Source organism: Mytilus edulis, chromosome 12 (genome assembly GCF_963676685.1).
Source record: "Mytilus edulis chromosome 12, xbMytEdul2.2, whole genome shotgun sequence".
NCBI classification, from domain to species: domain Eukaryota; kingdom Metazoa; phylum Mollusca; class Bivalvia; order Mytilida; family Mytilidae; genus Mytilus; species Mytilus edulis.
Window position 1 is genome coordinate 78,872,323 of NC_092355.1, and position 23,418 is coordinate 78,895,740.

Genomic DNA, 23,418 nt, shown 5'->3' on the forward strand with positions numbered 1-23,418 from the left:
TATATGACCATTGGAGGTCTTCGGAGGTCAACTCGATAGTTAATTAGATGACGTTAAGACTTAAATACACACGAAAAGAAGTTACATACCAAATAAAGTTATCCTATTACTCATAATAAGAGAGAAATAAACATTACAAAAAACTTTTTTTCAAGTAGTCTCTCAACCATGAAAATTAGGTCAAGGACACTGGACATGTGACAGTCGGAAACTTCATAACACAAAATATGAAGCATCCAGGTCTTCCACCTTCTAAAATATAAAGCTTTTAAGAAGTTAGTTAAGGCCGCCGCCGCCGGATCACTGGGTATGTGCGTACCTTGCAAGGTCCTCATGCCCGTCACACAATTTTCACTTGACCTCGACTTCATTTCATGGATCAGTGGACAAGGTTTGGTGGTCAAGTCCATATCTCAGATACTATAAGCAATAGTCTTGTATATTTGGTGTATGGAAGGGTTGTAAGGTGTAAATGTCCAACTGGCAGGTTTCATCTGACCTTGACCTCATTTTCATGGTTCAGTGGTTATAGTTAATTTTTTGTGTTTTGGTCTATTTTTCTTATACTGTGTGCAATAGGTATACTATATTTGGTGTATGGAATGATAGTAAGGTGTACATGTCCAAATGTCAGGTGTCTTCTTACCTTGACCTCATATTCATGGTTCAGTGGTCAAAGTTAAGTTTTTGAGTTTTGGTCTTTTTTCTAATACTATATGCAATAGGTCAACTATATTTGGTGTATGGAAATATTTCATGATGTACATGTCAGTCTCACAGGTTTTATTTAACCTTGACCTCATTTTCACAGTCCATTACTCAGTGTTCAGTTTTTTTGTTTTGGTCCGTTTTTTCTTAAACTATAAGCAATTGGTCAACTATAGTTGTAGTATGGAAGGATTGTAAGCTGTATATGTCTGTCTGGCAGGTATCATCTGATCTTGACCTCATTTTGGTGGTTCATTAGTCAATGTTAAGTTTTCAGGGTTCAGTTTGTTTCTTAGATTCTATAAGCAATAGGTCAACTAAATGTAATGCATAGATTGATTGTAAGTTGTACATGTCTGCTTGGCATGGTTCATCTGACCTTGAATTATAATTTCTGTGTTTAGCTTTCTTAATCCGATATATACCATTCAAGCTGAAACACATAGAGTTATCTGATGCACGTGTCTAGTCCTAAGTACATTTGAACATACATACAAGAATATGCCGTTCTAGGTGTTGTAATACTGGTTTTAGTGAGGACATATGTCCATCTACTGTCACGTAATATATCACCCAGAATTTTATAACAAGTCATTTCAATGTGAAATCCACCTCACATGACGATAAACTTATCTTCTCTGTACAAATCAGGCAATTCCCACTGAATATCCATTACCAAAAGTGGCTGATCTGCCGTTACTATTGATGTTTTTCTCGTATAAACCACATTTTCCGTCTTATCCATCAAATTCCTGATCATTGCAACTGAATAAGCTTGTTTTTAAACAGTGGCATCATAGATCTTACACTTACTTGCTTTTTTAAAAGAGTAATGAGATGAACTACGGTTTGCTCTGGTAGTGCATACAAATTACTCATTATGCCTATAAATAGTTTGCGCATGCGCAAACTTGTTAAATAGTGTCATTACTTTGAAAAATGTTATCAAACCATATCATTATATGTTGGAAAATCCCAAATCACTTATTTCAAAGTAAATAGTTAAAATATTTTTTAATGAATTTTGTTTCATCAAAATTGGGTATTTTCGCGCATGCGTAAACCCTATATATGTCAAATACTCATGTCTACTGAATAATTCACATGTAAGGAAGGTAGCTACCAAACCTGAAAACTGTTTTTTCCCTTAAAGAAGGTAAACGAAAAGTTTTCCAGAAAAAATCTATATTTTCAAACTGAAAAAAACAGCCATTTTAGAAAACGGCGGTGGCCATCTTGAAATTTTTTTTTTTTTAATGGCCAGCAGTTGTTTCTTTAAAAGTATATAATAATGATGTTTTGTGGTAATTTTCATGCTTGTATCATCATTTGCACAATTCCCTCGATTTTGCCTGCTAATATCTTCCACTATAATGACAACATCGATATTAGTGCCAATGTAAACTATATTCTGAGATTAAATTACAATATTGGTACGATATACAACCCTGTATACCAGAATACCGACATAATTGTTAACAGTGAACAAAAAGGTAAACGATGAGCAAGTGATTAGTATGCGGGATTTTTTTAAGTATATTGGATTGCAGTTTGACAACCGTTTTCCCCGAACTACATTTAAGTACACATTTTTGTTTTGAAGATAGAATTAATTGTAATCTATCTGTTTCAGACAAATTAAAGTATTCTGGAACCCATTGGTGGCCGTCGACTTTTCTACTATTGACGGGTTCTTGTCTCGTAGCACATTATCCATTCCCGTTCCCAATGTCCAATTTAAATTTTGTTTGATTTCAACATAAATTGAATATATATGTTTTTTTTGAAAAGCTGAATCTAATAAAATTGAGAATGGAAATGGGGAATGTGTCAAAGAAACAATAACCCGACCAAACAGCAGAAAACAGCCGACGGCCACCAATGGGTCTTCAATACAGCGAGAAAATCCTGAACCCTAGACGGGCTCCAGCTGGCCCCTAAAAAAATATGTGTACTAGTTCAATGGATATAAACATGATAAACTCTAAAACATATAAATGAACTAAAATTAAAAAACATACAAGACTAACAAAGGCCAGAGGCTCCTGACTTGGGACAGGCACAAAAATATGGCGGTGTTAAATATGTTTTGTGAGATCTCAACCCTCCCCTTATACCTCAAGCCAATGTAGAATTAAAAAAACCACACAGAAATACGCACAGTAAAACTCAGTTTAAAAGAAGTCTGAGTCCGATGTCAGAATTGGAAACTTAAGAAACTAAGCAAAATAACAATGATACATAAATTAACAAGGGACTACTAGCTGTTACTGACATGCCAGCTCCAGACCTTGATTAAACTGATTGAAAGATTATGTCTTCATCATATGAAAGTCAAGCACAATCCCTACCGTTAAGGGTTTAGTATTATACCATCATAAAATATATGAGAAGAACATAACCCGTATCATGCCAACAACTGGTTTTAGAAAAATGTGTTTATTTCCGATGCAAAGACCCTATGAGTAAATCAATATTTAATTCCAAAATATGCCATCTTTAATGACCTGACAACAGTATCATAACTATATCCCGTCTAAATAAGTCTGTTAAAAGGTTTGGTTAACTTTTGAGGTGAATGTCGACATTTTTGTGCTTTGTATAGAATACTACCATAAAAAAATGGATGTGAAATACCTGAACGTATAAGGTGTCTGCATGTTGATCTATATTTACAAATGATGTCCCTGTACCGATGATAAAATTTAGTAAATGTTTTGACTAGTTTGTGATATCGAAAACAATGGTGTAATATTTTTTTCAGAAATACAGAGATTTATTTCGTTAAAATCAAATACGTTGTTATATTCACGAGCGAATTGAACAAGTTGAGATATATAAACACAAGGACAATGACCTTAAAGTGTTTTAAGAAAGTAAAATCATAAAAATACTGAACTCCAAAGTAAATTCAAAACGGAGAGTCCCTAATCAAATGGCAAAATCAAAGGATAAAACACATCAAATGAATGGACAACAACTGTCATAACCCTGACTTGGTACAGGCATTTTCAAATGTAGAAAATAGTAGATTGAACCTGGTTTTACAGCGCTAAACCTCTCACTTGTCCGACAGTCCCGTCAAATTTAAAAATATTGATAATGATGCGTGAACAAAACAAATTAAACAGACACAATCGGTAAAAATGTCACAAAAAAAGGTAAAAAGTCTAATTCGGTAGGTCACATTCGTGAAAAGGGAACGGGATTGTAGTTACGGCATAAGGAACATATCAGATATCATCTATATAACAGATATTCCATAATGGTGAACCAGCTTGTGATGGCGTCCATACAATTTACGAAGTGATGATTTCAGCTTCGCAAATCTTCACTATTGGGAAGCTGAAATCATCTCTTTCTTGTAAAGTTTTGCTTTCAACCGACCCTCATAGTCAATTTCTAGATATAAATCCTAATCAAGTGGCAATATATAAAAATATATATATTCGCATTCTGACTTTTTAAATGCCTATTTAATTTGGTGTGAGAATTTTTTCTTAATAAGATTACGAGGCAAAGTGGTGTATAGGGTAGAAATATCAAAACTTGTATTAATTTTTTGATTTTTGGGCCCAGTTTTCAAGTTGGTCTAAATTGGGATCCAAAATTAAAGTTTGTTTGATTTTTAAAAAAAATGAATATATAGGGTTCTATGAATTGCTGACTCTAACCGTGTATTTATATTTTGGATTTTGGACTCCGTTATCAAATTGGTCCACATTGATGTAATAAGGGTCTTAAAATAAAGTTTTGAGGATTTCCTCAAAAATTGAACTATTGCGGTTCTTTGATATGCTGATTGTAACCGTGTTTTTAGATTTTGGATACTGGAACATAAATGTCCAGTTTCAAATGTTACTTCTTTGACCAAATTAATTTTGCACAAACCTATGCTGTGTTAAATATTCAATCACAATTCAAATTCAGAGCTATTTGAACCTTAAATGTTGTGTCTATACTTGCCCCAACTGTTCAGGGTTCGACATCTGAGGTCGTATCAAGCTGCTCTCAGCGATTATTTTATTATAATGATTGTATTTTTGATGTGCATGTCTGTCTTATGGGATTCAACTGATCTTGACCTCAAATTTTTGTTTAATAATCAATATAAATATCCATGATATTTGGTGTTTTTGGTTGTACCATGTGTAGCTGTGTAACCCAAATGGTTTCGATGCATTTCGTTTTATTTTGCCCACACTTCTCTAGCATGCCTGATGAAGTTATTATACAATTTGATTAAATTTCTTTATCATGTTTATCCATTGATATCATGGTCTTTTTGCATTATTAATGTTGATCATGATTTGTAAATTTTGTTCAAGGTTCTGAAGTGGATTGCAAGAATCTCACAAATTTCTTTAAAGGAGAACTAAAGTATCAGGTGGAATGTACAACAACAGATATGACAAAGTTGGAGTTACAGGATTATTTCCAAGAAATCGCCAGAACATACTTAACAGAGAAGTCAAAGGATTATCATTCCTTTATCTGTGTAATTATGAGTCATGGAAATGAGGTATTGAATTTGAATACTAAATAGTTATCTCCATTGCTCTCATTGTACTGTTTTGTCTTTTCGATACAGACATGATCCATTCAACGACAAAACAGATGTTGTTTTTTTTCCAAATCTTATTGATCAATCAATAGGAATAATGGATATACGCCAATATAAGACAGTTATCCATAGTCACAGCAAACCTAAAACAAGAAATGTAGTGCTGGTATGAGCTTTTCTCCACCATTTTCAAATTGCCAACTGTAAATCTTTCCATTACAGTGTAACCTTATTCCAGCTGCACCAGTACCTGCATATAAATGCACCCAGATGATGTAATAGTTTAGGGCTTGAGTTTATCCTGATGAAGTGTTCTGTATACCAAGAACATGTTGAACCAATGATTACTAATTGTAAATTTGAAGTCATTACTTTTATAGGTTGACAAACACATGATTTGGTTAGAAGCTATGTCACATCTGTGTCGCACTTGTCAAAACACAATCCCTTGAATGTTTTCGTTATGGTGAGATTGCTCATCTGCTGTGCAGCAACTGTCAATATAACTTTAAATTTTTCAACATTCAATTTACCTTACATGAGTACATCAATACATTGCATGTGTCGAAGTAGGTCCACCGGCACTTTTATTTATATGTTTTGTTATATTCTATGGTGATTAACAAGAAGTTTTATAGGTCTATTTTTATACGTTTACGGGACGTATCATGGTATACCGTTGTCCGTCTGTCCATTCATCTGTTCGTCGTCAACATGTCCGACAATAACTCAAAAACGCTTGAACCAATTCGCATGAAGCTTTGGTGAATTGTTTATATCTATTGACGTGAGCTCCCTTTCATTTTTTTATAAATTTTAGATTTCAAGTTTCCAAATTTTAAGTTGTTTTTTTTATTAAAATGGCGGATTTTCCAGTTTTCGGACAATAATTCAAAAACACTTTCACCAATTTGCAAGAAACTTTAGTGACTTGTTTACATCTATTGACATGAGCTCCCTTTCGAGTTTTATAAATTTTAGATGTTACGTTGCCGAGTTATGGGGGTTTTATTCATGAACAAAGGTTGTTTTTTACCATATTTCGGACAATTAAACTCAAAAATGCTCTCTGAAGTTTTTATGAAACTTTGGTGAATTGTTTATATCTATTGACGTAAGCTCCCTTTCAATTTTTTTTTAGATTTTACGTTTAAAAAAGGGGGATTTTCCAGTTTTCGGACAATGCTTTGAGCAGTTATCATGAAACTTTGGTGACTGGTTTATATCTATTAAGATAACCTCCCTTTAGTTTTTCATGAATTTCTGATATGACATTCAGAAGTTATTATGTGATTTTATTCATAAAAAGGGGGGATTTTCCAGTTTTCGGACAATGCTTTGAGCAGTATCATGCGCTCATGGCGCAGCTGTTCATTATCAATTGTTTACAATATAAGTTCTTGCCACCAATGACTAGCTGATGACCTAACGAATAGCAAATGGAAATGTCGTTATATTGTTTCATGATGCAGGATTAGCCAGTCTAGTAAACACAGTTTTCGTACCACACTCCCCCGTACATTTTGATAGGAGAAATATCTTTACATGCAAGAAATATATAACGGTCCACAACCATAAGAGTATAAAGAGTTCACAACCATAAGCATATATTATTTTATTATGGTTGACAATACTTATGTTCCGTTAGGAGCAGAATTAGTTGGGATATTGTAAACAATAGTTCATACAAGGAGATATCTACATTTTCACTATTTGTTGTTTTACTGAAATTTTACTTTATATATTTATAGATACACATTCCAATTTAAAAATAAAATATTTCAGGGTGGAATTCGTACAACAGATGAATTAATCACAGTGGAAGAAATAAAAAAGCCATTCAAAAACAAAACTGGAGGCAAATTTAATGGTAAGTTTTAACCTCTATTTACAATGTAATTGAAAATGGTCATTTACCATCATTCCTGTACATCAATGTGTCACCTGATCCTGGAATTGATTTTTGAAATCATATCACAGTTGATACAAGCTTGTCATATGATGCTTACTTTTGAAAATGTCTTCAACCGTCTGCAGTTTATGAGATACTGAATGTTATCTATCCTATGTTAACTCAATTATATCTGGTGTTGTGATGTCTCAATTTGTTGATATACACCCTTCATATCATTGGCAGAAGTTTCTATGTCCTAACCAATGATTTGTCTCCATCATGTTTATTCATTTTAATTTCTGTTCTGCAGTTATAAATGCATTAGACGGTGTTCTAGATAGGATATCTGTATTATGAAGATGTACTTACACATATAGTTGACTTTGACAACAGATTTTGCCATTAAGGTTATCATCAAAATTTTGTGAATTTTCTACCTTCCTTATTGAAGTTGCTTTTCGATTAATATTACAGTGACTTGACTGTTAGTGTTGCTATCCACCAATTGCAACTTATTCAAAATTTTGACCAAATTGCAATTTGTTTTATAAAATCAAACTGTTAAACTGGTCAGAAATTTGAACTAACTGCTGTATAAAACCACAGTCAAGTAGTGGAAGTGCAAGGTGATAAAATAAAACATACTTACAATCCTATAAGACTTTAACTCCACTTTTATGATGTTATGACAAAATCGGTTTGTATAGGTATATTATAGTTATTTCCATGCTGAAGGAACTGTTGTGATTTAGCATTGCTATAAAAATGTCCAAACTAAGCTTTCATATAGTTTTTCTTTCTAAAAGTATTCTATATTTATAAGAATCAGACATTATGTGAATTAAAACATTTCATATTCAGTAAAATATGTGTAAAAATGCAATATGTTTGTAGGAAGTGTCCATGGGGAGATAATCATTTTTTCTTTCAAAAAGTCTTTATTCAAAAGAATAATATTTTAGGTTATCTCCCCATGGAAACTTATCAATAGCATATTGTTATTTCTCACATTTTTTACCGTATATAGGATGTTTTATTTGAAATGATATCTGATTCGTATGAATATAGAATACTTTTAGAATGAAAAACTTTACGAAAGCTTAGCTTGGACATTTTTATAGCAATTCAAAAAAAATAAAAGTACCTTCAGCATGGAAATGACTATAATATACCTATACAAACTGATGGACTGATTTGGTCACAACATCAATAAAATGGAGTTAAAGTCTTATAGGGTATAGAATAAAGATTATAAAAAAGTCTTATAGGATATAATAAAGATAAAAAAAAAAGTCTTATAGGATATAATAAAGATAAAAAAAAAGTCTTATAGGATATAATAAAGATAAAAAAAAAAAGTCTTATAGGATATAATAAAGATAAAAAAAAAGTCTTATAGGATATAATAAAGATAAAAAAAAAGTCTTATAGGATTGTAAGTATGTTTTATTTAATCACCTTGCACTTTCACATTTTGGCTGAACAATTTGTTCAATATTCTGAACAGTTGAACATTTTGATTTAAGAAAACAAATTGCAATTTGGTCAAAATTGTGAATGAGTTGCAATTGCTGGATAGCAACACTAACTGTCAAGTCAATGTAAACAAGGTCAAAATTTACAATAAAATCTTATTTACCTGTGCTTCTCAAAATGGTATTCATGAGCAAGTATCGAATGTGGTAAAGATTACATTGAATAAACTAGAAAAACACTCAGACAACAAATGGCAGTTAAGTCTGCCCAAACAATTTTGATCCAAACATTAGACAAATACGACCAAAGTGAACATTAAGATAGAAGTGCAAGCGTGTATTGTATCAAAACTAATTCAATTATTTTCATATAATGTGATTATGTCAATATACTTTAGGAACAATGAAAAACATTGACAGGGGCCGTTTTATTTTCAAACAATCAATTAAAATTAAACAGATAATTATGGTTTAACCTACGTCCTTTCAGACGACCTTTGTAGGTACACATTTAATTATATTTTTTTGTCAACGTTACTTCCTTAGATACTAAGTATGTTCATCACATTACACATGTTACATGACAAGTAACAACTTTATCAAAGTGTTGTACAAAATGTATCACAAATGGTTACATGTATGAGGAGTAAAACTGGTTGGAATAGTATTACTAGTGACAAGTTTCATTGAAGTATTGTATCACGAATGGTTACATGTGTGAGGAGTAAAACTGGTTGGAATAGTATGACTATTGACAAGTTTCATTAAAGTATTGTATCACTAATGGTTACATGTATGAGGAGTAAAACTTGTTGGAATAGTATGACTAGTGACAAGTTTCATTAAAGTAATGTATCACTAATGGTTACATGTATGAGGAGTAAAACTTGTTGGAATAGTATGACTAGTGACAAGTTTCATTAAAGTATTGTATCACTAATGGTTACATGTATGAGGAGTAAAACTGGTTGGAAAAGTATTACTAGTGACAAGTTTCATTAAAGTATTGTATCACTAATGGTTAAATGTATGAGGAGTAAAACTTGTTGGAATAGTATGACTAGTGACAAGTTTCATTAAAGTATTGTATCACTAATGGTTACATGTATGAGGAGTAAAACTTGTTGGAATAGTATGACTAGTGACAAGTTTCATTAAAGTATTGTATCACTAATGGTTACATGTATGAGGAGTAAAACTTGTTGGAATAGTATGACTAGTGACAAGTTTCATTAAAGTAATGTATCACTAATGGTTACATGTATGAGGAGTAAAACTTGTTGGAATAGTATGACTAGTGACAAGTTTCATTAAAGTATTGTATCACTAATGGTTACATGTATGAGGAGTAAAACTTGTTGGAATAGTATGACTATTGACAAGTTTCATTAAAGTATTGTATCACTAATGGTTACATGTATGAAGAGTAAAACTTGTTGGAATAGTATGACTAGTGACAAGTTTCATTAAAGTATTGTATAATGAAAGATCCATCTATGATTAGTAAAACTGGTTGGAATGTTATTACTAGTGACAAGTTTCATTGAAGTATTGTATAATGAATGATCCATCTATGATTAGTAAAACTGGTTGGAATGTTATTACTAGTGACAAGTTTCATTGAAGTATTGTATAATGAATGGTCCATCTATGATTAGTAAAACTGGTTGGGAACGACCTTCCATAAAACTCAAGTTATCTTTTGATTTCTGTTTAGGACTTTGTATTTTAAAAGCTTTGGTCTTCGGTGCTTGTTATGTGTATACTTCTTTTTTAATTTCTTTCTGTCTGTTGAATTTTTGCTTTGATTTGCTGTTCTTCAGATTTCAGGCCTCGACAATAACACTTGTCCGATTGTCCGGTACCAGAGGGAAAAAAGGTCGGACAAGTAAAAGCTGTATCAAGCTTGTCCGTCGGGACAAGTTCAATTATTCTGCAGAAAATAAATTTAATCCAACTTTGATGAACAAAGTAATTATAAACAAAAAACAAGAAAAGAAATATCAATTTGACATGTTTCTGTATTCTGTGTTTATTTAAATGCAAAACCGTTTTATTCAACATGTTTACTTGGAATCTTTAATGTTTAACTGGTTCTTTGTTAGGTACGTTTTAAAAGGTAAATGGTATACTATTCTCGGAAACCAGTCTTACTGATCTGAATTAATGATGCGCTTTGTAGATAAGGTAACTCAACAGGACAGTTCGTCACCTCGACAGGTTTAGCTCCAAGTTTAGTAGACAGTTTGACACCGTAGGAGACATATTTAGTACACAAGATAAATGGACAGTTTGGCAAGGCAGGAGACATTTCGGAACCAAAACAAATCAGTACCTGATTTTGCTACCTTCTGTTCCTTATAATAAATACCATACCAGTAATTTTTTCACAACATTTTTTGGTTTGATTATTTACCATAAATATTCACAAAATCATATTTGATCATAAGTAGAAAAAAACAAAACTTGCAATATGGTGACCTATAGTTGTAAATTTCTGTGTCATTTGGTCTCTTGCAGAGAGTTGTCTCATTGGCAATCAGACCTTATCTTTTTCTTTTCATTGACTTTTTTCAACTTAAAAAAAAACAACGAGTGTACAGGCCTATCAGATGGTGCCTCATGTGCAGAGTCTGATGAGACTAGCATTGATGAAAACTAGAACCTTAGTCCTGCGACATGACTAGATTCAGTTGTACTTGTCTCATATTTTTGAAAAGTAAATTCTTTTCTATTGTTTAGATTCGTTTTGTTCCTGTAATCAACTTAAGATGTAAAAAGATTATTTTTAATAAAAAAAAAATTGGACAAGTAACAATTTCATTCGGACAAGTAAGTTTTCGTATGTACTTGTCCTATTTGACAAGTTGAAAAAAAAAGTTATTGTAGAGGCCTGGATTTACTTCTGGACATAGGTGGTAAAGTATTATTAACTTTTAAATTTAATTTCAGGTAAACCAAAACTATTTCTCATTCAAGCCTGTCGTGGAAAAGAAGAGCAGGAAAAGGTTATGGTGTCTGATTGTTTTGGAACTAAAATCCATACTGGTCATGTTGGAAGGTATGATGAATTTCCTGGAAACAGGCAAAAAAGAAGTTCTGTTGAGACCTCTGTTTTTAAACGGGGAATTCTAGATCAGCCATCTGCCTCATCAGAAGTTTTCTGTACTGATGCTCATAGTTTTTCTTCAGAAAATGTTCCAACAGATGCTGACATTATAGTAGCATATGCATCAACACCAGGTAAACTATCTTTTATATTTTGTTTATTTTTAAGTTGACTTATCTTTTTTATGTTTTTATTTTATGCTGTCTATGTTGATGGATTGGAATATAATTAATATTAAAAGACCAGATAAGAAATACAAGGTGCAATTGTAAAATGGGAAAACATGATGACAAAAACTGATATGACTCGAACCTCGCTATAGCTGAAATGGGTTGATGTCTTTCAACATGTCAAAAGTTCAAATCTGTTGAACAGGCCGGACAAATAAAAATAAGTTTATATTTGACCGGTTCTTAGGATTATATTCTAAATGAGATCCATTGTAGTTATTACTAATGGAATGAAAAGGGAAATGGTATTTGTTTTGTAACACCACTGACTGGTGACGCTAACTATTGAGTGCCAGCCAATATATGTTTTCAAATGTATGCAACCAGTCTTTTGACATATTGTCGTTGATATTCTTATTTTATTTTCTCATTCACTTGCCTTGATAGTATACATAACTTTTTACCCCTCCTGACTCAAATATTACCTCTTGTGTTTGATATAGTGATCTGTTTACTTTTAACTTCAAGGCTACCATCTGTTAATAGAGTGGTCTGCTCAATTTTAACTTCAATGCTATCATCTGTTGAAAGAGTGATATTATCACTTTTAACTTCAAGGCTACCATCTCTTGATAGAGTGATCTGCTCAATTTTAACTTCAAGGCTACCATCTGTTGAAAGAGTGATATTATCACTTTTAACTTCAAGGCTACCATCTGTTAATAGAGTGGTCTGCTCAATTTTAACTTCAATGCTATCATCTGTTGAAAGAGTGATATTATCACTTTTAACTTCAAGGCTACCATCTCTTGATAGAGTGATCTGCTCACTTTTAACTTCAAGGCTACCATCTGTTGAAAGAGTGATATTATCACTTTTAACTTCAAGGCTACCATCTCTTGATAGAGTGATCTGCCCATTTTTAACTTCAAGGCTACCATCTGTTGATAGAGTGATCCGCCCACTGATAACTTCAAGGCTACCATCTTTTGATAGAGTGGTCTGCCCATTTTTATAAGACCGCAAAAATTGAAAAATCTTTGGTCGTATATTGGTATCAAGTTGGCGTCGTTGTCGTCCAAATACTTTTAGTTTTCGCACTCCAACGTCAGTAAAAGTGAATAGAAATCTATGAAATTTTAACACAAGGATTATGACCACAAAAGGAAGGTTGGGATTGTATTTGGGAGTTTTGGTCCCATTATTTTAGGAATTAGGGGCCAAAAAGAGCCCAAATAAGCATTTTCTTGGTTTTCGCAATATAACTTTAGTTTAAGTAAATAGAAATCTATGAAATTTTGACACAAGGTTTATGACCTCAAAAAAAAGGTTGGGATTGATTTTGGGAGTTTTGGTTCCAACAGTTTAGGAATTAGAGGCCAAAAAAGGGCCCAAGTAAGCATTATTCTTGGTTTTTGCTCAATAACTTTAGTATTAGAAAATAGAAATCAATGAAATTTAAACACAAGGTTTATGACCACAAAAGGAAGGTTGGGATTGATTTTGGGAGTTGAGGTTCAAACAGTTTAGAAAGTAGGGGCCAAAAAGGGGCACAAATAAGCATTTTTCTTGGTTTTCGCACCATAACTTTAGTATAAGTAAACAGAAATCTATGAAATTTAAACACAAGGTTCATGTCCATAAAAGGAAGGTTGGGATTGATTTTGAGAGGTTTGGTCCCAACAGTTTAGGAATAAGGGCCCAAAGGGTCCAAAATTAAACTTTGTTTGATTTCATCAAAAATTGAATAATTGGGGTTCTTTGATATGCCGAATCTAACTGTGTCTGTAGATTCTGAATTTTAGGTCCAGTTTTCAAATTGGTCTACATTAAAGACCAAACAGCCTATCATTTCTACCAGTGATTTTTCCTTAAAATTTTGTGTGAAGGTATTTCATGATTTGAGGAACAAAAAATGATGAAAAAAATTGGGGGTCACCGACTTAGTTTTGTCACTATAGCAACCATAGTTTTGTAATTTCCTGAATATTAACATACTATTTGCTTGTTATCTAAACTCTCAATAAAATACTTTATATCAAACCTACAAGCATAATTCTTGTTTCATTTTAAAACGTAGATTTGTATCTATCAAATTCAGGTTCAAGAGTTTAAAACTCGTATTGTTTTGATCTTTAAAAATATGATTTATTTCATTCCCGCCAAAAATAAAACATAAAAATGAAAAACGTTTCCAGTATTTAAAAAAATCTACCAGTGATTTATTCATAAAAAGAAGGAAAGTGCCATGTGTACTCTTCAAAATAAAGCAAAAAAAAGTGTATGAAACTGACCTTTCAAAAAAGTTATGAGCAATTTTCATGTTTTTTTTTCTCGTTCGTTTTGAAGAAAAGAGTTGTCTTTCTTCAGAACATTGCATCTGACGTCATAGTACAAACTTTCCTTGCTGGCGCACTGTTTGAAAAAAATCGAAAATTGGACGTTTGAAACCCACTTTTAAATTTCCAAGACTAACAACTATATTCACCAACTTTAATATCCGGTAATACAAGAGATTAAATGCATGTATCAGTATCAGATCTTATGAATAAGATGCTGTTGCCGAACAACATTATAAACCTTCAGAAACAGCATCCGTCGGAATGGAAAATTGTTTGAAATAACCTTTCACGCCGCTTTTGTTAGGAAAGGCTTTTTTGTCCTCTGCCCCTCATTAGCAAAATTATTGAAAATAAAAAAAAGAAATGAAAGATGTTAACTAACTTACAGAGTATTTGACTTTATCCGACTAGATGTGTGGTTTTTTTTCCTCGTCAATTTTAGAAGGTTGCCGTAACGAACTCATTCAAGACTGTTGACAGACGGACATACAAAAGCATGGGCGGACTTTTTTATACCATTATTTTTCACGACTAAGACGAACGTATAGAAATTATTCCATCTAGTTTGTGAATTCATTATTTTTGAATAATAGTAAGATTTAAGGAAATTAAAAATATAGGTATAATATATGAATTAAAGTTTTTGATTCTGAAAGGTTATACATCTATCATAAAATGCAATACCTGTTATTACTACTCTACGTGTTTTAAATAAACAAGACAGTAAATATAAAATGCAAAACGTTTTTAATTCAAAAATTAATTTCGAAATAGTTTTCCGTTGAAAACTACAAAATCAGATTTCTCCAACAGGATAAAATGTTATAAATCTAAATTGCTCATTTTGGAAATTAAAACACAGACAAGGTTGTTGCCGGCATTGAAAATAAAATTTGTTTTCAATCTTTCCGGTCATAGTTGTAACTAAATGAAAGGAAGAGATTGTGTGTTGTATATTATTCTTTTTATTAATATGTTTTGTCTAATTTCCTAATGCATGAAGGGTAAAACTTTGGTTGGCTTCCTTGCTTTGTATAAATCTTTATTCAAGCTTTGTAATTAAGATTATTGACATCTTCATATATAGGTATATAAACCTGTATATATGATATTTCAATTCAATTGGACGTTATCAAAATATAATAATATACAAATTAATATACAAACAAAGCAAGCAAGCTAACCAAAGTGATGATCTACATACAGTAGGAAATTAGCTGTAATCTACAGTGAAATCAGGAGAAATGTTTATCATTTCCCTTTAAGACAATTTGAAATGAAACAAATGACAAACGACAATGACCCTTTGTCATAATTTTATTTTTACTATAAGATTTTGTCAAATAAGCAGTAGAAATAAATTTTAACTTCATTGCAAGATCCGACATTATTTTACGAGAATCATCATGCATACGTTGCCAGCATGTCAAAACTTCTAGGAATAATTGCTTATCGGCCTAACCTTCTGAATACTCATCTTTTGAAATATTTGAAAAATTGACATTAAAATTAGAAGGATCATATCATAAGAAACACGTGGACCAAGTTTTAAGTTGGTAGGACTTCAACTTAATTAAAAACCAGCTTGATCAAAAACTTTAATCTGAAGCGGGACAGACTGACGCACATACCAGAAAACACAATGCCCATAAATTGGGCATGAAAATAACTTTCACCTATCTTATTAACCTGTACACAATCGAGGCAAACGAAAGAAAAAATCTACGCAAGTGAAAGAATAAAAAAAAATGAAATGCAGATCGGGACAAATATAAGACAAAATCTACGCATCTGAAAGAATAAAGAAAAATATATGTAGATCGGCGCAAATGCAAAAAGTCGATATCAAAATTTATATTTCATTATTATTAGCTCACCTGGCCTGAAGGGCCAAGTGAGCTTTTCCCATCACTTTGCGTCCGTCGTCCGTCGTCCGTCGTCCGTCGTCCGTCGTCGTTGTTAACTTTTACAAAAATCTTCTCCTCTGAAACTACAAGGCCAAATTGAACCAAACTTGGCCACAATCATCATTGGGGTATCTAGTTTAAAAAATGTGTGGCGTGACCCGGTCAACCAACCAAGATGGCCGCCACGGCTAAAAATAGAACATAGGGGTAAAATGCAGTTTTTGGCTTATAACTCAAAAACCAAAGCATTTAGAGGAAATCTGACATGGGGTAAAAATGTTTATCAGGTCAAGATCTATCTGCCCTGAAATTTTCAGATGAATCGGTCAACCCGTTGTTGGGTTGCTGCCCCTGAATTGGTAATTTTGTGGAAATTTTGCAGTTTTTGGTTATTATCTTGAATATTATTATAGATAGAGATAAACTGTAAACAGCAATCATGTTTAGTAAAGTAGGATTTACAAATAAGTCAACATGACCGAAATGGTCAGTTGACCCGTTTAGGAGTTATTGCCCTTTATAGTCAATTTTTAACCATTTTTCGTAAATCTTAGTTATCTTTTACAAAAATCTTCTCCTCTGAAACTACTGGGCCAAATTGAACCAAACTTGGCCACAATCATCATTGGGGTATCTAGTTTAAAAAATGTGTGGCGTGACCCGGTCATCCAACCAAGATGGTCGCCACAGCTAAAAATAGAACATAGGGGTAAAATGCAGTTTTTGGCTTATAACTCAAAAACAAAAGCATTTAGAGGAAATCTGACATGGGGTAAAAATGTTTATCAGGTCAAGATCTATCTGCCCTGAAATTTTCAGATGAGTCAGTCAACCTGTTGTTGGGTTGCTGCCCCTGAATTGGTAATTTTGTGGAAATTTTGCAGTTTTTGGTTATTATCTTGAATATTATATAGATAGAGATAAACTGTAAACAGCAATAATGATTAATAAAGTAGGATTTACATATAAGTCAACATGACCGAAATGGTCAGTTGACCCGTTTATGAGTTATTGCCCTTTATAGTCAATTTTTAACCATTTTTCGTAAATCTTAGTTATCTTTTACAAAAATCTTCTCCTCTGAAACTACTGGGCCAAATTAATCCAAACTTGGCAATCATCATCTTTGGGGTATCTTGTTTTAAAAATGTGTCCGGTGACCCGACTATCAAATCAAGATGGCCGCCACAGCTAAAAATAGAACATAGGGGTAAAATGCAGTTTTTGGCTTATAACTCAAAAACCAAAGCATTTAGAGCAAATCCAACACGAGGTAAAATTATTAATCAGATCAAGATCTATCTGCCCTATAATTTTCAGATGAATCTGACAACCCATTGTTGGGTTGCTGCCCCTGAATCGGTAATTTAAAGGAAATTTTGCTGTTTTTGGTTATTATCTTAAATTTTATTATAGATAGAGATAAACTGTAAACAGCAATTATGTTCAGCAAAGTAAGATTTACAAATAAGTCAACATGACCGAAATTGTCAATTGACCCCCTAAGGAGTTATTGTCCTTTATAGTCAATTTTTAACAATTTTCATAAAATTTGTAAATTTTTATTAACATTTTCCACTGAAACTACTGGGCCAAGTTCATTATAGATAGAGATAAATGTAAGCAGCAAGACTAGTAAAGTAAGATTTACAAACACATCACCATCACCAAAACACAATTTTGTCATGAATCCATCTGCTTCCTTTGTTTAATATTCACATAGACCAAGGTGAGCGACACAGGCTCTTTGGAGCCTCTAGTTATAAGAATGAAGATTAAATATAGTGTAGTATCTTTTGTGTCCATTTGTGCTAAATTTCAACAAGATATCAGCACATCGCTTAATTCCTCTTTTCTTGAAGGACTTATTTTTAAGCGTACACCATGATGGAATCAATGAAAAACATGAAATAGGACGTTATAATTTGACGTGTTTTTATTGCTAGAAACAACGTCATAGAGCTTTTATGTCACTACCAAGTTGCGTTAGTTGATGCGCATAAACAATAGGCTGTTTGGTCTTTAAGGTCCAAAGGGTCCAAAATTAAACTTAGTTTGATTTTAACAAAAATTTAATCCTTGGGGTTCTTTGATATGCTGAATCTAAAAATGTACTAAGATTTTTGATTTTTAGCCCAGTTTTCAAGTTAGTCCAAATCGGGGTCCAAAATTAAACTTTGTTTGATTTCATCAAAAATAGAATAATTGGGGTTCTTTGATATGCAAAATCTAACTGTGTACAAATGTATGTAGATTCTTAATTTTTGGTCCCGTTCTCAAATTGGTCTACATTAAAGTCCAAAGGGTCCAAAATTAAATTAAGTTTGATTTTAACAAAAATTGAATTCTTGGGCTTCTTTGATATGCTGAATCTAAACATGTACTTAGATTTTTGATTATGGGCCCAGTTTCAAGTTGGTCCAAATCAGGATCCAAAATTATATACTAAGTATTGTGCAATAGCAAGAAATTTTCAATTGCACAGTATTCAGCAATAGCAAGAAATCTTCAATTGCTCAGTATTGTGCAATAGCAAGAAAATTTCAATTGCACAGTATTGCGCAATAGCAAATAATCTTCAATTGCACAGTATTGCGCAATAGCAAGAAATATCTAATTGCACAATATTGTGCAATAGGAAGAAATTTTCAATTGGAGTTATCTTTCTTTGTCCAGAATAGTAGTTGAATCAACTTAAATCATTGTTTTATACAATATACAATGTATATTCACTTTTACTACCAACTGATAAATTAAAACAATCTTTACCATTCAGTGATAAGGCCACACCAATTTAATTTCTTGTTCTACGGATTTTTGGACTCCAAAATTTGAGGGGAGCGAGCGATTTGAAAATTGTAATAAAAAAATATTTAATTTGCAAATTTTTGAGGCGAAGCTTGAAAAGTAAAGGCGAGCGATTATATATTTTTTTTGTAAACATAAAGTAGTAGGTTTTGACAATATTAAAACTTGATTTATCACTTGTACTTTGACATTTCTTTAATTTCTGAAGTATTTTTTCCCTGTTCACCAAGAAATAATTAAATCTGGTCTTGTATGTGTTACTGACAATGAAACAATTCTCCATCCAAGTCATAATCAGTTTGGGGGCAACCCCTTAATGTTATAAATATCCCTTTTACATGTTTTATGAGGGATCAATATAAGTTATAATATATTTGTTCGTACAAAAGGGCTCATATTTTCTCAAAGAACTATATATCTATCTGGTATTAAATGGTCAAAACATGTCCAAGAATTTTGTAATATTCCTGGAAATTTAACCATGTTAAATTAACACATCTACTCTAACAGTTTCATATTATTCAAAATAAGTGGACCCCTCTTTTAGAAAAAGTTGTTTAAAATATGATGTAACTCTCCTCTTTTTGAGTACAAAATTCCAATTTTCAAAGGTTTTACAAATCCTTGGTATTTGTATTTTCTTTTCTACATCAGTAAACTGACCCCTTGTCTGAGGGAGGATTGTTCTCAACCTTATTATAACAAACACAGGTCAAAGTACAGCCTTGTACACAGGGCTTTGATACAGACTAAACAGCAAGCTATAAAGGACCCCAACATTATTAGCGTACACAATTCGATCTAATTTATACATCCAAACGGGAAAATACCAATGAACAACATCAACAAACGATAACTACTGAACGACAGGCCCCTGAATCAATCAGGACAGGTACATACACATTCAGCGGCTATGGATAGTTTTGTTTGGCCAGCATACAATAAAATTGCAGTTGAAGGCAAATCCTTCAGACGTTCTTTGTACTTTATTCTAACAACGAACATTTTTTTAAAGGAAATATAAGTAAGGGGGAAAGAAACCAATTTTTTGTTCTTTACAGGTATTTCCGCTGTTATAAATTTATATCGGAGCACTCCCACTTTGGATAAATAAGTTTCATGCTAAAACAAATATTCTCACAGATATTTACACAGTGTGGTGGGGTGCTTTTATGTTTAAAATCTTTATATACAGGTTAGACTTAAAAACAAATTTTGATATCTTTTTATAATATTTACCAAAAAAAAACTGTGCGGGAAATGGACATGACTAAATTTCCAGATGCGGGAAGCTGGAATAAAAAAAAATACAAAAAAATTCTACTTTGAAAAAAATAGGTGCGGGTGGGTCCGTCGAACAAGTAAACAATTTGGTGTGGCCTAACAAGCACTTTTTTTACATTTTAATTTTTCTCATTTCAGATTTCATAAATAATAAGAAAATTTCTTCAAACATTTTTTTGAGAGGATTAATATTCAACAGCATAGTGAATTGCTCAAAAGCAAAACAAAAATTTTAAGTTCATTAGACCACATTCATTCTGTGTCAGAAACCTATGCTGTGTCAATTATTTAATCACAATCCAAATTTAGAGCTGAATCCAGCTTGATTGTATCCATTCTTGCCCCAACCGTTCAGGGTTCAACCTCTGCGGTCGTAGAAAGCTGCGCCCTGCGGAGCATCTGGTTAATTTCTAGGCTACCATCTGTTGATACAGTGATCTGCTCGCTTTTAAATTCTAGGCTACCATCTGTTGATAGAGTGGTCTGCCCATTTTTAACTTCTAGGCTACCATCTATTGATACAGTGATGCCCACTTTTAACTTCAAGGCTACCATCTCTTGATAGAGTTATCCGCCCACTGATAACTTCTAGGCTGCCATCTGTTGATAGAGTGGTCTGCCCATTTTTAACTACTAGGCTACCATCTGTTGATAGAGTGATCTGCTCATTTTTAACTTCAAGGCTACCATCTGTTGATTGAGTGGTCTGCCCATTTTTTACTTCCAGGCTACCATCTGTTGATAAAGTGATCTGCTCACTTTAATCTTCAAGGCTACCAACTGTTGATATAATGGTCTGCTCACTTTTAACTTCAAGGCTACCATCTATTGATAGAGTGATCTGCTCATTTTTAGCTTCAAGGCTAACACCTGTTGATACAGTGATCTGCCAATATTAGCTTATAGGCTACACTCTGTTGATTCAGTGATCTGCTCACTGATAACTTCTAGACTATAAGACTTGCGGTGTTTCATTTTAACATTATGTAAGATGCTCTAGCGGATGTGTCTTATCATTTCATAAAAAGTTAAAAACAGTTTGCAAATGATCTTTGTCTAGGGCATTCTGGGTAAATGCTGATTTGTATTTCATTTTCATTCTACCCGTATAGACTCTTTTTAATAACTGGACGGTATGAACATAAATGATGTTTTCATTGATATATGGACTTTTTTTATCATATTTTGCAATATTGAAGGTAAGACTTAGTACAAAAACAGTCATTTTCCAAAAGTGCAGTGTTTCAATGCTGATCTTTGTCTTTGTTATTCTTCATGATATTTGTTGAAAAGTGCATGCTTTTGGATACTGTCAAAACATTCCTTAGGTTATTGCCAAACGCTCAAATAGAATTATATCAGATCTGAGATATAATACCCCCATTGGAAATATTTGTTTTGTGAAATATACTATACATTAAAAGGTGGAATTAAATATAATCAATGTGATTTTTGTCGAACCTGCCACTTTTGTCGCAGAAAGCTCGACATATGGATAGTGATCCGGCGGCAAGGGTGTTAAATAGCTTCTTAAAAGCTTTATATTTTAGAAGGTGGAAGACCTGGATGCTGCATACTTTGTATATATATGCCTTATGTTACAAAGTTTCTGTCTGTCACATGCATATTGTCCTTGACCTGTTTTTCATGGTTCAGTGACTACTTGGAAAAAAGTGAAGATTTCTTGTAATGTTAATTTCTCTTTTATTATGAGTAATAGGATAACTATAGTTGGTATGTTCGTACCTTACAAGGTCATCATCTCCATCAGACAGTTTTCATTTGACCTTGACCTCATTGCATGGATCAGTGAACAAGGTTAAGTTTTGTATCTCAGATACTATATGCAGTAGATCTAGTATAGTTGGTGTATGGAAGGGTTGTAAGGTGTAAATGTCCAACTGCAAGTGTCATCTGACCTTGAATACATTTTCATGGTTCAGTGGATATAGTTAAGTTTTCTTATACTGTATGCAATAGGTATACTATACAATGTATTTGGTGAATGAATTGATTGTAAGGTATACATGTCCAACTACCAGGTGTCATATGACTTTGACCTCATTTTTAGGGTTCCATGATCAAAGTTAAGTTTTTGTTGAGTTTTGTTCTTTTTTTCTAATACTATATGCAATGCATGAGGCAACTATATTTGGTGTATGGACATTATTTATTATGTACATGTCAGTCTGGCAGGTTTTTTTCGACCTTGTCCTCATTTTCACGTTTTGCAAATTACTGCTGAGTTTTTGTGTTTTGGTCTGTTTTTCTTAAACTATAAGCAATAGGTATAGTATATTTGGTGTATGGGAGGATTGTAAGCTGTTAATATCTGTCTGGCAGGTATCATCTGACCGTGACCTTATTTTGGTGGGGTTCATTGTTCAATATTAAGTTTTCATGGTTACGTTTGTTTCTTGTATATACTATACGCAATAGGTCAACTATATTTAATGCATATATAGAATTGTAAGGTGTACATGTCTGCCTTGCATTGTTCATCTGACTTTGAACTTTTACCATGGTTCATTGGTCAATCATGAATGTTAAGTTTACTTGGTTAAGTCTGTTTCTTAGAAACTATAAGCAATAGGTCAACTAGATATAGTAGGGATGTCAACTCGGTGAAGTTTTATTAATCGAGTACTCGTTTGATTTACCGAGTGGTACTCGTATTCGCTCGGTAAAATATTTACAAAATGGAAACACAAAACTATACCCATTTTACCTATTGTTGGTTGTTCGTTGTCTAATGGACGTAAAACTCTCATCATTATTAGATACATAAACGAAGGACCAGATTAAACAGTCCCAGAAATTGTATATCATAATTAGCTCATTTACTACATGCACTAATTATGTAAACTGACAATTATCTGATCAATTAATTAATAAACATCTATACAAAATTGTAAACTCAAACAACAGTATTTGTGAATTGTACAAAAACACATTAAGTGATCAACAAAGGTGTTATAATAATGACTTACTAATGGCCTTAACCATTCTCTGGGGGTCGACACAGGGTTGAACGAATTATTTTTTATTTACCTTTTTATTTAGAAATATTATCCTTTCAACTTTTCTGGGACGAGTCGATTTCTCGACTTTGTAACGTAACTAACAGTATTGCTGATAAAAATATTTGTTCTGACGA

General features: G+C 32.7%; 1 protein-coding gene across 1 annotated transcript in view; it reads left to right on the top strand.

The window, feature by feature from the left end:
• Nucleotides 1-23,418, top strand: part of LOC139497232 (caspase-3-like) — a 303,768-nt gene that overhangs the window by 275,832 nt on the left and 4,518 nt on the right. The window contains exons 12-14 of the mRNA XM_071285363.1: nucleotides 5,037-5,230; nucleotides 7,058-7,142; nucleotides 11,594-11,884. Of these exons, the coding sequence (XP_071141464.1) occupies nucleotides 5,037-5,230; nucleotides 7,058-7,142; nucleotides 11,594-11,884 (570 nt within the window). The remainder of the gene's footprint in view (nucleotides 1-5,036; nucleotides 5,231-7,057; nucleotides 7,143-11,593; nucleotides 11,885-23,418) is intronic.